The sequence below is a fragment of the Molothrus aeneus genome, chromosome 18 (genome assembly GCF_037042795.1).
Source record: "Molothrus aeneus isolate 106 chromosome 18, BPBGC_Maene_1.0, whole genome shotgun sequence".
Lineage (NCBI taxonomy): Eukaryota > Metazoa > Chordata > Aves > Passeriformes > Icteridae > Molothrus > Molothrus aeneus.
Window position 1 is genome coordinate 1,684,339 of NC_089663.1, and position 14,899 is coordinate 1,699,237.

The 14,899-nt window shown below is 57.8% G+C and overlaps 2 protein-coding genes across 4 annotated transcripts in view; one reads left to right on the forward strand and one right to left on the reverse strand.

Moving 5' to 3' along the window:
- UQCR10 (ubiquinol-cytochrome c reductase, complex III subunit X) overlaps positions 1–14,899 on the reverse strand; it is a 149,339-nt gene that overhangs the window by 95,747 nt on the left and 38,693 nt on the right. The window lies entirely within an intron of this gene.
- Positions 293–14,280, forward strand: THOC5 (THO complex subunit 5). Of its 3 annotated transcripts, XM_066562028.1 has the most exons (21): positions 293–367; positions 1,204–1,315; positions 1,623–1,703; positions 2,077–2,220; positions 2,783–2,896; positions 4,174–4,271; positions 4,828–4,974; positions 6,631–6,745; positions 7,177–7,309; positions 8,169–8,246; positions 8,407–8,447; positions 9,663–9,762; positions 9,900–10,008; positions 11,153–11,254; positions 11,347–11,443; positions 11,695–11,809; positions 12,651–12,754; positions 12,847–12,934; positions 13,043–13,158; positions 13,702–13,892; positions 14,072–14,280. In XM_066562028.1, the coding sequence occupies exons 2-21, from the start codon at positions 1,220–1,222 to the stop codon at positions 14,133–14,135; spliced, it is 2,133 nt and encodes a 710-aa protein (XP_066418125.1). In that variant the 5' UTR covers positions 293–367; positions 1,204–1,219; the 3' UTR covers positions 14,136–14,280. The 3 variants fall into 3 exon arrangements, with proteins under 3 accessions (XP_066418125.1, XP_066418126.1, XP_066418127.1); XM_066562029.1 differs by lacking the exon at positions 1,623–1,703; XM_066562030.1 differs by lacking the exons at positions 293–367; positions 1,623–1,703 and having other exon boundaries at positions 1,204–1,255.

Genomic DNA, 14,899 nt, shown 5'->3' on the forward strand with positions numbered 1-14,899 from the left:
AGCCACTGGGGACCCCATCCCAGGCCTATGGGCACCCCCAGTGCCACCAGGGACCCCATCCCCAGCCCATGGACACCCATCAGTGCTTCTGGGTCCCCTCTCCAGGCTCCCCCTATTCCTGTGGGTGCCATTCTGCACCAGGAACCCCCCCAGTCCCACCGGTGCCCCCAGTGCGGAGGTCTCACATGTGGCCACGCCCCGTCGTTAGCCACGCCCATTTTACACCATGAAGCCACGCCCCCGGCGCGCCCTGCGGGTCCTCCAGGGTGCCGCGGCCGCTAGGGGGCGCCTGGAGCAGCGGCCGCCGCTCCGCACCGCGCTCTGTGCTCCGTGACGTCACTTCCGGAGGCGCGGAGGCGAGGCCGCGGTGAGTGCCGGGGTGAGCCGGGACCCCGGCAGGGGATGGGGGAGCGGCCCCGGCCCTCAGGAGGGGCGGGTGGTCCGTGTCCCGCTGTGCCAGGGGCTCGGTGGAACTGGAGGGTCCTGCTCTGGAGGGGCGAAGGCCCCGTGCTGGGGTAGCTCTGAGGGCTCGGGCCCATGTGCTGGGCTCTGGGGGGGCTCAGGAAGGCGGAGAGTCCCCGGTGTGAGGGTCAGGGGCGACTCTGAAGGAGTGACGGGCTCTGGGCTCGGTGTGCTGGGCTCTGGGAGCTCAGAGAGACCCCGGCGTGAGTGTCTGGGGTGACTCTGAAGAAGTGAAGGGCTCTGGGCTCGGTGTGTGGGGCTCTGGGAGCTCAGGAGGGCGGAAAGTCCCCGGTGTGAGGGTCAGGGGCGGCTCTGAGGGAGTGACGGGCTCTGGGCTCGGTGTGCTGGGCTCTGGAGAGGTGGAGTGTCCCGGGTCTGGGGGGGCTCGCAGGACAGTTCGCCCTGGGATGGATGTGCGGGGCTCTGGGATGCTCTGGAGGAGAGAAGGGTCCCGGGTCTGTGAAGGCTCTGGGGGCTCTGGTGAGGCAGAAGCCGCAGTCTGGGGCCTCAGGGAGGGGCTGAGTGCTCGGGCCCGGGGTCCCAAGGGAGCTCAGTGGCACTGCGGGGGCTGTGTGAGAGCAGACCCCGGGCCCTCCGTGCTGGAGGGGGCTGGGAGGTGCACGATGGAGGGTGGCACAGGGCACACTGCAGAGCCCAGGCGGGGCTGGCGGGGGGACCCCGGGAGAGCCCCGGTCCGAGCAGGTTTGACCCCCACGGACTCGGCCCGTGTTCCCTCCCCAGCCCTGCCGGCAGCACCATGTCCTCCGAGTCCAGCAAGAAGAGGAAGCCCAAGGTGATCCGCACGGACGGGGTCCCAGCCGAGGGCAAGCGGGGCAAGGGCGACACGGACCAGGTACAGACGTGCCCAGGGCCCCGCCCACACCCCTCTGTGCTGGCCTGGCTTTCCCTGCTGGAAGACAATCCCAGAGAAGCTGTGGCTGCCCCATCCTGGCAGCATCCCAGGCCAGGTTGGATGAGCCTTGGAGAAAACTGGGATAGTGGAAGGTGTCTCTGCCTATGGGACTGGATGGGCTTTAAAGTCCTCCCTTCCCACCCAAACCATTCTGGAATTCCATGAATTGTGAGATCCAGTTCCCCCAGCTTCCAATGCCTCCTAAACTCCCACTGTGAATTCCTAAACCTGCTTCCATCTCTTTCAGGAGACACAAACACTCCTCTGGAGAGTGAGCACAAAGCTGGAAGATCCCTCAGGGATTTGCATGGTGCCTTCAAACCCTCCCGTGAGCAGCAGGATAGTGTAGGATCAGCCAGAGTGGGGAGCGGGGTGGAAGAGGAGGAGGAATCACCTTTCTGGATTGTCCTCTGTGGTCATGGAGATCATGGAATATCCTGAGTTGGAAGGGATCCACAAGGATCCTCCAGTCCAACTCCTGGCCCTGCACAGACACCCCAATGGTGTCAGTTCAAATTTATAACAGTTAAAGACAGCCTGACCTTGCCAGGTGTTTTAGTGACTGGTGGGTTTGGGATTGTTGGAACTGAGTCCTCTCCCTGTGTAAAGCCATGGGATTCATGGGCACAAGTGGCAGCTCATCCCCCAGAGCCCTTTCCAGAGGGAGGGATGAGCCACAGGAGGTGTTCTTGCCTTGGCAGGATGCCAGGTACTACAGCGAGGAGAGCGAGGTGGATCTGCGGGACCCCATCAAGGACTACGAGCTTTACAGAGAGACCTGCCAGGAGCTCCAGAGGCTCATGGCAGAGATCCAGGAGCTGAAGAGCCGGGGCATCAAGGAAAATGTGAGGAGAGGCCTCCACGTGTGGTGTAACATGTCTGTCTTTGGTGTTTCCCCATTAATCCCAGGGGAAAAGCGCAGGAGCTGTGATGCCTTGGACATCACAGGGAAATGGAGCAGCCTCCCTTTGCCAGGCTGCTGGGGCAGGAATTGAGCCCCTGGAAATGGAGCAGCCTTCCTCATCCAAGGCTGCTGGGGCAGGAATTGAGCCTCTGGAAATGGAACAGTTTCCCTTGTATTGGGCTCCAGGGGCAGGGATGTAGCTCTGAAAATTGAATAACTTCCCTTTCCTCAGCTGCTGGGACATGTCAGGTGCCTCAGGCTGAGCCACCTCTGTTCCTGCCCCTGAGGAAAATGGCTGCAGTGATTCTCTGAGGAGCCTGGACCCCCTCTCAGTTACTCCCAGTAGAGCCCTCTGGTCTGGCAGCAGGAGGCTCCCTCAGAAGCCCCAGGGACATAAATGTGCCTCCATAGCAAAGCGTGGAGCCCCTTTTGTGGCAGGGACTCCCTGCAGAGGTGGTGCCAGCCATCCCTCCTGCTTCCACCCCCTCTCTCCTGCCCCTCAGGCCTCGGAGATCGACGAGCGGCGCGTGCAGAGCTGCGTGCACTTCATGACCCTGAAGAAGCTGAACCGCCTGGCCCACATCCGGCTGAAGAAGGGCAGAGACCAGACCCACGAGGTGCCAGGAGGGGCTGGGAGGGAGGAATGCAGGTTTGGATTTAGGGGGGTCAGAGATGGAGCAGGTCCTGCCTGGTCTGAGTGCGTGGTGTGAGGAGTTACACCTCAGCCAGGTCGTGGGGTTTGAGTTGAGGGTTTGTTGGGAGGCTCTGTCTCAGTTTGAACAGACAGGTGTCTGCTAAGGAAGGCAGGAGCCTCCCATGAAAAGAAAAATGTAAACCCCCTCCCTCTGAATTATTATAATTTTGAATTTAAGAGGTTCTCAGGCAAAGATATGGGAATAAGAATAGCAGTTCTCTACTAGGAAAATTAAAAATACAAATGCAATAGTACAAACAAAAAACCAACAGTGGCAGGGTCAGAACATGCCCTGTCCCCCTGTGTGTCAGGTGGTGGCACAGCCCCATCCCATGGGGGCTCAGCCCTCCTGCAGTGCCAGCTGTGCTGCTGCTGGAGCAGGGATCCTGCACAAGGGGGGAGTTTTCCTCTGCAGCTCCAGGGCTGCTGGAGATGGGCCTGGGCTCCCTCTGGCAATGCAGGGCAGCAGAAGCTGCTCCTCTGGCAATGCACTGGGCAAAGGCTGCTGTGCTGTGCCAGGCTCACATTGGATCCAGGTAGGAATGCTTGGCTCCTGCCCTGGGCGCAGCATCTCCCCATGGGATGCTGGAATTGGATCAGCCCTGCAGGGACACTCAGTGGCCATGGACAGCAGAGATCTCCTGCAGGGAGGATTGGCTGGGGGAGAGATAAAGGAAAAACTGCCCCATGGACAGCAGAGAACTGCCCCAGCTCTGACAGATGGGGATAGAACACACACCCACAGCTAAGTTTTTCAACCTAAGACAGGCTCTGATCCTGATAAACTCCTGCTGGATGCAGGGCAGCTCTAATTACATCAATAATGAAGGAACAGTATCTGCCTTTGTCTCAGTGTAGCAGGAGGTCAGAAACTCTGTTTCAAGGGTCTGGTCTTGTGCAAGTGTATCAATGAGTGGATGATTGGCTGGAAGCTCCATACCCAGAGTTCTCAGACTCTGTGCCCCAGCAAATGAGCCCTGTCCTGTGCCTTGGCTTTGAAATGTGCAGGAAGGAGCTGGATCAGTCTCCTGTCACAATCCTTTGCTCCTCCAGCCCTTAAAAATGTCATTCTTCTCCCCAAAAACTTGCATACCCTAAAACCTGCTGTCCCAAGCTGCTGTAGTGATAGGGTCTTGGTGACTTTCTCTTGGTGACTGTTTTTCCTGCTCCATCCCTGCTCTGGCTGTATCTGTGTTTCAGGCAAAGCAGAAGGTTGATGCCTATCACCTGCAGCTCCAGAACCTGCTCTATGAGGTGATGCACCTGCAGAAAGAGATCACCAAGTGCCTGGAATTCAAGTGAGCATGGCCAGGGAGCAGAGGGAGCATTGGTGTGTCTGGGATGGGTGGGGGATTCCTGAGTTTGGGAGTTCTTCCCACGTTCACTGTGGGAGCAGAGTAGGTGCTCCAGGTGTTTGTAATTGTGGAATGGTTTGGGTTGGAAGGGACATTAAAGCTCATCCAGTGCCACCCCTGCCATGGGCAGGGACACCTCCCACTGTCCCAGGCTGCTCCCAGCCCCAGTGTCCAGCCTGGCCTTGGGCACTGCCAGGGATCCAGGGCCAGGGCCTGCCCACCCTGCCAGGGAACAATTCCTAATTCCCAATATCCCATGCATCCCTGCCCTCTGGCAGTGGGAGCCATTCCCTGGGTCCTGTCCCTCCATCCCTTGTCCCCAGTCCCTCTGCAGCTCTCCTGGAGCCCCTTTAGGCACAGACAATGGAGATCAAAACAACTTCAGCTCACTGATGGTGGTGGCTCAGCAGCAGGGCAGGAAGCACCAGTGGGACACTCTCCTGTGGGACACACTGAGCACCTCCCACTTTTCCCTGGTCTGATCCATGTGTATTGGCAGATCCAAACACGAGGAGATCGAGCTGGTGAGCCTGGAGGAGTTCTACAAAGAGGCCCCCCCTGAAATCAGCCGCCCTGCCATCACCCTGACCGAGCCCCACCAGCAGACCCTGGCCCGCCTGGACTGGGAGCTGGAGCAGCGCAAGAGGTGGGTTGGTGGTGTTCCCATTCCACGCTCCTGCTCCAGGGATCTGGGCACACACCTGGAGTTCAGGGGGTCCCCTCTCCATGTCCCAGCTCCAGGGATCTGGGCAGACACCCAGAGCTGCTGGGAGAGCAGATGTAGGGATGAAGTTTTTCACACCTTCTTGTGTGGCTGGGAGATTCCTTCTGTGCTTGCTGGGATCCTTGCTCCATAGGTCAGGGAGTTCTCTGGCACTGCCTGATGATCCAAGGAGCAAAGGGAGCCCATCCTGGCTGGAGCTGCTGCCATTCCATGCTATGGTGTGGAGCTGCCAACCACACCAGGCTGGGACAGCCCCGTGTCCTGCTGCTGGCGTCACCGCTGTCCCAGGGCTCAGCTGCTCCCTGACTCTTGCCCTCTGGGAAAAGCAAACATGACACAGCATTCCTGTGTTTGGGTAACAGTCAGGCAGTGTCCAGGAACACCTTCTGGAAAGATCAGTTGGAATATGCTGGTGGGTGCAGCCTGAGGGCAGCTCAGCAGAGCAGATGAGGTGCTGGGTGCCTCCAACCCTTCATGCTTCCCTTTTCCCAGATCCTTTCCCTGAAACCTGGCTGCTTTTGCCTGGTGGAAGGCACAGCCAGGATCCTCCAGCTGGCTCGCAGAGGGGTGTTCACCTGCAGATCTCTGATCATTGCAAACATCATGGAGACCCTCAGCTGCACATTAAATTGCTGGGAAGCCTTGGAATTCCCAGTCCTCACTCTGTGGTGTCTAAGGAATGCCCCTGTCCATCTCCCACCACTGCTGAGGTGGAGCATGGCCTGTTTAGCTGCTCACAAGCAGATGCCAGTGGTGCTTTGGGCATTTTCTGATGTAGTTGGGGTTGTTGACATCCATCCATCATTTATGTTGGTGTTTTTAGCTGTGCAACCCCATTGGATTTGCTTTGGATTCTTCTCCACCTTGTGTGAGGTGCCTCTGGAGTGGAGTGCAGGGGTTTCATAGCTCTGTTTTGGGAAGGTGTGTGAACACTGGAGCTTGTGCAGGAGCCTCTTGGGATGTGCATTGACCCCCACAAATACAGTTTTGCTTGGAAACAGAATCCAAGTGGTGCAAGGTCAGATCTGTTCCCCCTTGGAGAACCCTTGTCCTGGGCAGGCCACTTCCATACCCAGTTCCCTGCTCCTGCTGGGAAAGGGCTCACAGGCAGCAGCAGTGAGGGGATTTGGTGTGTTCTCCCTGAACACGAGGTATCCAGGACTCAGAGCATCATGGTGCTTGCATTTTCCTGGGTTTTCTCTGTTGAACCTTGGCTATGTGACATGAAGTGGCTCTGGGGATATGAAGGGACAGAGCCTCTTAGGGAGCTCAGAAGGGTTGTGGCTGCTGGCAGCAGAGCCTGGTGTGGGAGCAGATCTCCTGAGGGAAGAGCCAGTTGCTGCCCCTTTTGGAGCACAGCATGAGGCTGAGCTCCCTCTTTTCCTTGTTTGTTTTCCATCTCTAATCAGTTCCTTCCTGCCTCCACTTGCCCTTGGTGTTAGGAGCTCTGTGTTTGCCCCATGTCTGAGCTCTTCTGGTTCCTTAGGGCAGGGCAGGAATGCTGGGGCTCATCATCCAGGTGGACCCCAGCAGATTTAGAGCTGTGGTGGGTGGCAGTGACAGAATTCCCGCCCCCAGGCTGGCAGAGAAATACAAGGAGTGCCTGACCAGCAAGGAGAAGATTCTGAAGGAGATTGAGGTGAAGAAGGAATATCTGAGCAGCCTCCAGCCTCGACTCAACAGCATCATGCAGGTACCTGAGCCCTGCAGGAGGTCACACTCTGAGGGGCAGCTCCTGGGCTGGTTTGGGTTTGGAGATGTTTCATTCCTGCTCGGGGTGGGCAAGGGGCAGATCTGAGAGCCCTCCAGAGTCTCCTTTTTTATTTATGCAGCAAGTCCTGCAGAACTGCAGCTGCAGGAGCTGCTAAATGGGCCTTTCCCTGGAGAGCCCCACGCAGTTCCAGTCCCCTGTGACTGCCTTGGGAGGGAAGAACAGGAGGAGGAACTGGGTTATTTCCAGATCCAAAACTTTCCCAGCAGAGGCAGCTGCCAGCCCTTTCCTGGGGCTCTCCATGTTTAACCCTGCACCACCGCTGCTGTGCCAGCTTCATCTCCTGCTCTCTCAGGGCGAGGAGGATGAGCTGTTCCCTTCCCAGTGATGAAGTCTCTCCCTGTCATTCCCAGGCCTCCCTTCCTGTGCAGGAGTACCTGTTCATGCCCTTCGACCAGGCTCACAAGCAGTACGAGACCGCCCGGCACCTCCCGCCGCCTCTCTACGTCCTCTTCGTGCAAGCCAGTGCCTATGGACAGGCCTGTGGTGAGCACCGAGGGGCCAGCGCCCCCCAGATTTCACTCCTGGCTGCAGCAATCACCACTTTTTGGGGGTGTTTCCCCACGGTCTGCTCTGCTCTCAGATTCTGCTGAGCGCAGAGCAGCGGGGTGGCCCCACGGCGCGGTAAGGCAGCAGCATTTGAAACCTTGTTTGCTCAGCTGCCTCGCTGGAAGAAGTGCTTGGGAAGCTCCCTTCCCACCCCTTCCCCCTTGCCAAGGTCAGCAGGGATGTCCTTGCAGCCTGTGAGCAGCCTGTGAGCTGGCTCAGTGCTGTCACAGCTTCCCCAGAGCTGTCACCCCCTGCCTTGTGCCACCTGGGGACCCCAGGCCTTGTTGAGGCCATTCCCACAGCTCACCTGGAAACCTTCATCCCTTTATTTTGGGGGGATTTCTGGAGCCTCCCTGAGCTGGGAGGGATTTCCTGGAAGAGGTCAGGAATCCCACTGGGCTGTGCACACCTCCTGTGTGGTGAGGGCTGTGGTGTGACCTGTTTCTCTCAGTGCCAGAGGAGCATGGAAGGACACGGTGGTGCTTGGCCACACCAGGTCCCTGCTTGTCCCAGCCAGATCCCAACCTCTCCTGGATCTTTATTAAGATTTGGCCCTTATGGTTTCCAGGGAGAATCCCTCAAAACCCATCGTTTTCCATCTTCTGACCCCATCCTGCCCAGGAGATCCAGCCCAGTGGTGGCCTCCCAGAACCTTCCAGACAACATCTCCTCCCACTGGCCTTTTGCTGGAGCTTCCTTCACCAGGAACCAGGAGCTTTAGGGGCAGGGCTGCTCTGCTCACTGCCTTTGCAGCAGGAGTGGCATTCCTAACTCAGTTTTCCTGTCTCCTCCGCAGATAAGAAGCTGGTGGTGGCCATTGAAGGGAGTGTGGAGGAAGCCAAGGCCCTTTATAAGCCACCTGAGGACTCACAGGGTGAGTTATGGTGTTGCCCTGGGGATTTGTTCCTCTGTGCCTGCAGCTCCTGGGACCCTGCTTCTGTTGGGAAAGGGGTGTCAGGGCTTGGGAAAAGTCCTGGTGGTGGGAGAGCTGGGCCCTGAGTGGTCCCTGCTGACACCCCTCTCTCTCTGCACAGATGATGAGAGCGATTCCGACGCAGAGGAGGAGCAAACCACGGTAAGGGACAGCACTGTCCCCCTCTGGGGAGAGCTGGGGCTGGCTGGGCCTGGCTGAGCCTGGCTGGGGCTGGCAACTGCCCCTGCACACTGTGAGTGTGTGTGGAACTGCAGTGATGGCAAATGCTGACCTTTCCTGGGAGGAGGGGGCTGCCATTTCCAGCTGGTGTCCCAAATGCAGGAGCAGGCAGGGTACAGAGCTGCTCCTCTCGTGTCCCATCCCTGCAGCTCCGGCTGGAGCTGCTCCACTTTGTATAAATAGCCTGAGGGCAGGGATCTGTGTCCAACAGGGAGGGATCTGTGTCCATCCCGTGCCAAAAGCATTCTCTGCACCAGGGCTTGTTCAGCACTCCTTGGAGGAAGTGTTTCTTCTCAGATAATTCCTGCTGGATGCTGAGGGGAGGCTGGAGGTGCTGGTTGCTCCCAGCAGCAAAGCCTGAAGGGGCTCTGGGCCTCCACTCCCACCAGCAGCAGCAGAGCCGGGTGTATGGGGCTGTTCTGTGGGGAAGGGTAAAGGGAAGGCTCTCATGTCCAGAGAAGGGAATGAAGCTGGAAAGGGGCTGGAGTCCCAGGAGAGGCTGAGGGAGCTGGGAAGGGGCTCAGCCTGGAGCAAAGGAGGCTCAGGGGGGCCCTTGTGGCTCTGCACAGCTCCTGCCAGGAGGGGACAGCCAGGGGGGTCAGGCTGTGCTCCCAGGGAACAGGGACAGGATGTAAGGAAAGAAAAGTGTGCCAGAGGAGGATATTGGGAATATTCCTTCACAGAAAGGGCTGTCCAGCCTGGCACAGCTGCCCAGGGCAGTGGGGGAGACCCCATCCCTGGAGGGATTGAACAGCTGTGTGATTGTGGCACAGGGGGACATGGGGCAGTGGTGGCCTTGGCAGTACTGCAGGGATGGTTGGACTTGGTGCTCCCAGAGGGCTTTTCCAACCTAAAGGATTCAGTGATTCCAGGTTCTGCCTCTTGCAGTGGGAAAGCTTTCGGGCCAGCAGGTCCTTGGCTTTTTCTCCCAGGAGTGGAGACATTCCCTGGAGCTGAAGGAGTGACAGGAACTGGAGCTGAGTGAGGGTTTCCTGCTCCTCTGCCTCCCCAGGACAGCTGTGACCATGGTGCTGGGGCATTGTGGAACTGGAGTGGAGGGAAAGAGCTGTGTGCTGGGAAGGTCCATGGGTTGGTGAGGAGCAGGAGAAGGCTCTGACAGCTGTTTTGCCCCCCTAGAAGCGACGCAGGCCCACCCTGGGTGTGCAGCTGGATGACAAACGCAAGGAGATGCTGAAGAGACACCCCTTGTCTGTCACCCTGGACCTGAAGTGCAAAGGTGAGGGGCTCTGGGGTGTGACAGCAGCTCAGGGACTGTCCCCAGCAGCACTCTGGGGGCCTTGGGAGGAGCTGGAAGTGTGGGGGGGTTTCTCTGAGCTGGAGCAGGCACCAACGTCCCCCCTTCTGTGTGGGCAGATGAGAACGTGCTTCACCTGACCTTCCACTACCTGATGAACCTCAACGTCATGACAGTGAAAGCCAAGGTGACCACTGCCATGGAGATGACCACGGCCATCAGTGCTGGGTAAGGAGAGCCCTGTGGGCAGCAAGCCTGGAGATCACCAAGCAGTGACTTCAGGGGCTTTGGGAGCCCTGCAGAGCCTGGAGGTCATTGGGCAGTGACTCCATGGGATTTTGGAGCCCTGCAGAGCCTGGAGGTCATTGTGCAGTGACTCCTTGGGATTTTGGAGCCCTGCAGAGCCTGGAGATCATTGGGCAGTGACTCCATGGGATCCAGGAACCTTACACAGCCCAGAGCTCATCAGGCAGGGACCCCTCTGCCCTGTGGGGTTTGGGAGCCCTGCACAGCCCAAGCACCTTCCTCCCTCTCTCCTCTGCCTTGACAAGCCAGACTCAGGAAGTTTGGGAACCTCTCAGCAGTGCCAGAGCTGTCAGGAGCTGAGGGACAGTCTCTCCTGCTGACACATTCAGCCTCCCTCCCACAGGCAGAGCCTGGCAGCTCCCTCACCTGACTATTCCTGAGGTCACCTTGTCCTGAGCTCCAGAGATGCAGCTGCTTCTGCCTGTGCTCCCCAGAGCCTGCAGGAGCCTGATTGGTGTGAGGAAAAGCTGAAGTGGCAGCTTTGGGAGCCTGCCCAGGGAGCTCCCAGCAGCTGCCAGCTCTTTGGTGGCTGTCCCTGGGACAGGAGGTGCCTGAGGAGGAGGGAGGTGGGAGAAACTGGTCTGGGCTTGCCTGGGAGCAGGTGCTGCCTCCCAGCCTGTCCCATATGCAGCCTCCTCATCCTATTGGGGTTCTCTTCTTGCTGCAGACACCCCAAACCCTCCATGACAGCAGCTGGAGATCCTGTGCAGGGTGTTCCCTCCCTCCTGCTTCCCTTGGCTGTGTTACCCCAAAGCAGGGAGGCTGTGCCTTGAGCCAGACCCCAAATCCTACAGCCCATTGTGGCTGGTCAGTCTTGTGAGTACAGTCAGACATGAGGAATTTCATGGCACTAGAGGGAGCAGCTTCCTGGAAGAGCAGGAGTGGTGCCCTGTGGTTTCCATCCTGCTCCAGGCAGGGAGGAGACAGCTCTCCTTTTGGAGTGGAATTTGGGCAAAGTCATTTTGCCCTTGAACTCATGAAACTCATAATCTGGGCTTGGAGCCTGTTCATGGAGGGATGAAGAGCCCAGACTGCTGTTGATTGACCTCTCCTCTCTTTCTGCCAGGGACCTGCTCTCCCCAGACTCCCTCCTCAACTGCCTCTATCCAGGGGACCACGGCAGGAAAACGCCCAACCCGGCCAACCAGTTCCAGTTTGATAAAGTGGGGTGAGTGTCACCCATGCCATTGCCATTAGTTCCTTGCTTCAGCACAGCAAATCCTCCCTGCTTGGTGTGACCCTTCCTCATTGTCCCCACAGCATCCTGACCCTGAGTGACTACGTGACAGAGCTGGGACACCCCTATGTGTGGGTGCAGAAGCTGGGTGGCCTGCATTTCCCCAAGGATCAGCCTCAGGCATGGCACAAACCCCTCCCCTCTCCCCTACAACATTGGGCTGAGCTTTGGGGTCCTGTCCTGTCCCCCTGCTGGCATCAGCTGCCCCCAAACCATGGCTGGGACAGGCTGAGCTGGGCTGGATCTGTGTGTGGGGCCACGCTGATGTATTTCCTGTCACATATGTGACACAAGCCCTTTTAGTGACTGAATGATGGGTGCCTGTCCCTGTGGGGGTGTGGCTCCTGGCCTGACATCCCTCCTGCCCACAGCACACGGTGGCTGCTGACAATTCCCTGAGTGCCAGCCACATGGAGCTGACAGTGAAGCTGCTCCGGAGCCGTCTGCAGTCCCGCCTGGCCCTGCACAAGCAGTTTGCATCCCTTGGTGAGTGCTGGGCTCCCCACCCTTCCCTGGGGACAGGGGTGCAGTGGCAAGGTCCTGCCAGGCTCCCTGCCCTTTCCTGAGGACAAGGATGCAGTGGCAGTGTCCTGCCAGGCTCCCTGCCCTTTCCTGAGGACAAGGATGCAGTGGCAGTGTCCTGCCAGGCTCCCCACCCTTCCCTGGAGACAGGGATGCAATGACAGGGTCCTCATGTAGGGAAGCATCTCTTCCCTGCTCAGCCAAGCTCGAGGTGGCCATGATCCTGAATCCCAGTTATTCCAAGCTGCTGACTCATCTTCAGCCAGTGCCTGAACTGGGAGGGAGAGTGGGACATCAGCAATCACAGGAGAGGAGGCATCAGCTAGCTGATGTCACATTTGATGGGTGGCAGTGCCACTCTCAGCATTCTCAGTTGTTTCCTCAGCCCTTGGGAGTTGTAGGAATGAAGGAACTGCCCTATTTTGGGTGGCAGAGGAAGGCTCTGCCCTTTCCAGTGCCCAGCACCTCTTTGGGAATGGCCATCCCAGTGCTGGGAGGTGATTTGAGACATGGTGGGAGGTGAACTGCACAGCATGCATGTTGTGTGCCTGGCAAGCAGCCCAGGGATCCCATGGGATCACAAGCCAGGGATCCAGTGGGATCACAGCCCAAGGATGCCACGGGGTCACAGCCCAGGGATCCCATGGGATCACAGCCCAAGGATGCCATGGAATCACAGCCTGGGCTCTGCTGGGCACCTGATGGAGCTGCTGAAGGATGACATCATGCCCAGGTCCTGCTTTGGGAGTGTCCCCACTGCAGGACAGTGGCAGAGCAGTGTCCCCAGCCCTGTCCTTGCTTTCAGAGCACGGCGTTGTGCCGGTGTCCAGCGAGTGCCAGCAGCTCTTCCCCACCAAAATCGTCTCACGCCTGGTGAAGTGGACTGCCATTCCCTATGAGGATTATGCTGTAAGTGCTGAGCACGAGGCTGAATCCCCCCTTCCAGCTCCCTTCCAGCTCCCACATGGCACTGCAGCCATCATTCCTCCTTCTCCTCTCAGGAGCTGCCCTACACTAAGGATGTGATAGAGGCTGGCTTGGCTGAAGACACTCACCTCTACTACATGGCCCTGATAGAGAGGGGAACAGGTAGGCACCTTTCCTTTCCTTGGGAATTCCCAATCCTCATCCCAGGGCAGCTTCATGGGTAACCCCCCTGGCTGGAGAACCTGTGAGTGACACCTTTTCCCTGCTCAGCCAAGCTCCAGGCAGCTGTGGTGCTGAACCCTGGTTATTCCACGCTGCCTCCTGTCTTCAGCCTGTGCCTGAACTGGAAGGGAGAGAGGAACAGCAGCAACGACGACAACATTCGGGTACTGTGGGGTGGGGGCTGCATTTTTGGGGTGTCCCCAGCAGTTCTGTGTCCATAACAAGGGAATGTTGGGGTGAGCTGGTGGCTGGACACTCCTGTGTGATGGTGTTCACAGGGGTCTCAGGTTGAGGGAAGAGATGAGGATCTGACTCCATGTTTCAGAAGGCTTGATTTATTATTTTATGATATATATATTACATTAAAACTATACTAAAAGAATAGAAGAAAAGATTTCATTAGAAAGCTAGCTAAGAATAAAATAGCAAAGAATGATAACAAAAGTTTGTAGCTCGAGCTCTCTGTCTGAGCTAGCTAAGCTGTGATTAGCTATTAATTACAAACATCTAACATGAGCTAATTGAAGATCCACCTGTTGCATTCCACAGCAGCAGATAATCAATGTTTACATTTTGTTCCTGAAGCCTCTCAGCTTCTTAAGAGGAAAAATCCTAAAAAAAAGATTTTTCATAAAAGATGTCTGTGACACTCCTGGGAATGCAGGGTAGAGATCCAAGCCTGTACCAACCTCATCCTTTTTTTCCAGGCCATGGAGAGCGAGGTCAATGTCTACTACAAGGAGCTGTGGGGGCCCAAACCTGGCTACCAGCTGCTCACCAACCAGCTGCAGCGCCTGTGCATGGTGCTGGACGTGTACCTGGAGACAGAGCCCCACGATCCCAGCGTGGAGGGGCCCAAGGAATTCCCCCAGGAGAAGATGTGTCTGCGCCTAGTCAGGTGGGAGCTGCCTGGGGGCTGAGGGTGCTGCCAGGGACTCTGGTGCCATTGCTGTTCCTGGAACCCTGTCCTAGAGGGGTCAGCCCCCACAGTAACCCCAGAACTGGGCCTTGGCTGTGGGTGCCATGGGATGTTCCTGATCCCTGTGGTCACAGCCTCTCCCTCTTGTCCTCTTCCAGGGGTCCCCTGCGCCTGAAACCCTTCAAGTTCAACTACCCCCAGGGGTTCTTCAGCCATCGCTGAGCAGCCCTGGGCCTCATTCTGGGATGGGACTCGTTCACTCTGTGGCAGGAGTGTTCCCATCCTGACGTTTCTGCTCCTTTTACAATATTTTGGGGTTTGTTTGAAGGTTTTGTAGTCAAAGGGATTAAACTGAGCTAAAGAAAAATTGTGTGGGTGCCTTGTCTGTGCAGAGGAGCTGAGATGAGGGACCTGTGAGGGCTGCAGCAAGCCTTGTGTCCCAGCCCTGGGCTCTGACAGCCTTTCCAGGGATGTTCCCTGCCTCCTGACTTCCCTCCCCATCACAGGGACTGGGGAGCTGAGATGGCTAAAAACTGAGGTGGCTAAAAATAGCCCTTTCCAGAGCCCGCACTGCAGCCCCAGCCTGTCCTTGCTGGCTGGCTGCCATCCCACTCAGCACAATCCCTGCATCCTGGGGGGCTTCTCTGCTCCCTGGGCTTGGAGGGGGGAGCAGAGCAGGGTCCTGGGACAGGCAGGAGGAGGGGTGGGGCATCCTGGCTTGGCTTGTCCTGCTTGGCCTCAGAGAGTTGGGATGTGCCCCCTCCCCTGCAGCGCTCTGTGTGGTGGTCCCAGACTGGCAGAGCTGGGGTTCCATCCCCTCTCCCAAGGTGACTGTTCCTCCTTCATCCCAGCCTCTCTGTGTCTCCCCTGGGAGTGATTTCTCCCCCAGCAGGGCTGAGAGCCCCTCTCCTGCTCCCCCAGCCCTGCCCTGCCCTCGGTGCAGTGCTGCAGTGCTGGGCTGTGCCGCAGCCCTTGGGTTAAACCAG

What these genes read in the sequence shown, in the direction of transcription:
- THOC5 (XM_066562028.1), top strand. Translation starts at nt 1,220, where the DNA reads ATGTCCTCCGAGTCCAGCAAGAAGAGGAAGCCCAAGGTGATCCGCACG. An exon ending in TCCCCAAGGATCAGCCTCAG is followed by an intron (nt 11,444 to 11,694) that starts GCATGGCACAAA and finishes TCCTGCCCACAG; the next exon opens with CACACGGTGGCTGCTGACAA. An exon ending in CAAGCAGTTTGCATCCCTTG is followed by an intron (nt 11,810 to 12,650) that starts GTGAGTGCTGGG and finishes CCTTGCTTTCAG; the next exon opens with AGCACGGCGTTGTGCCGGTG.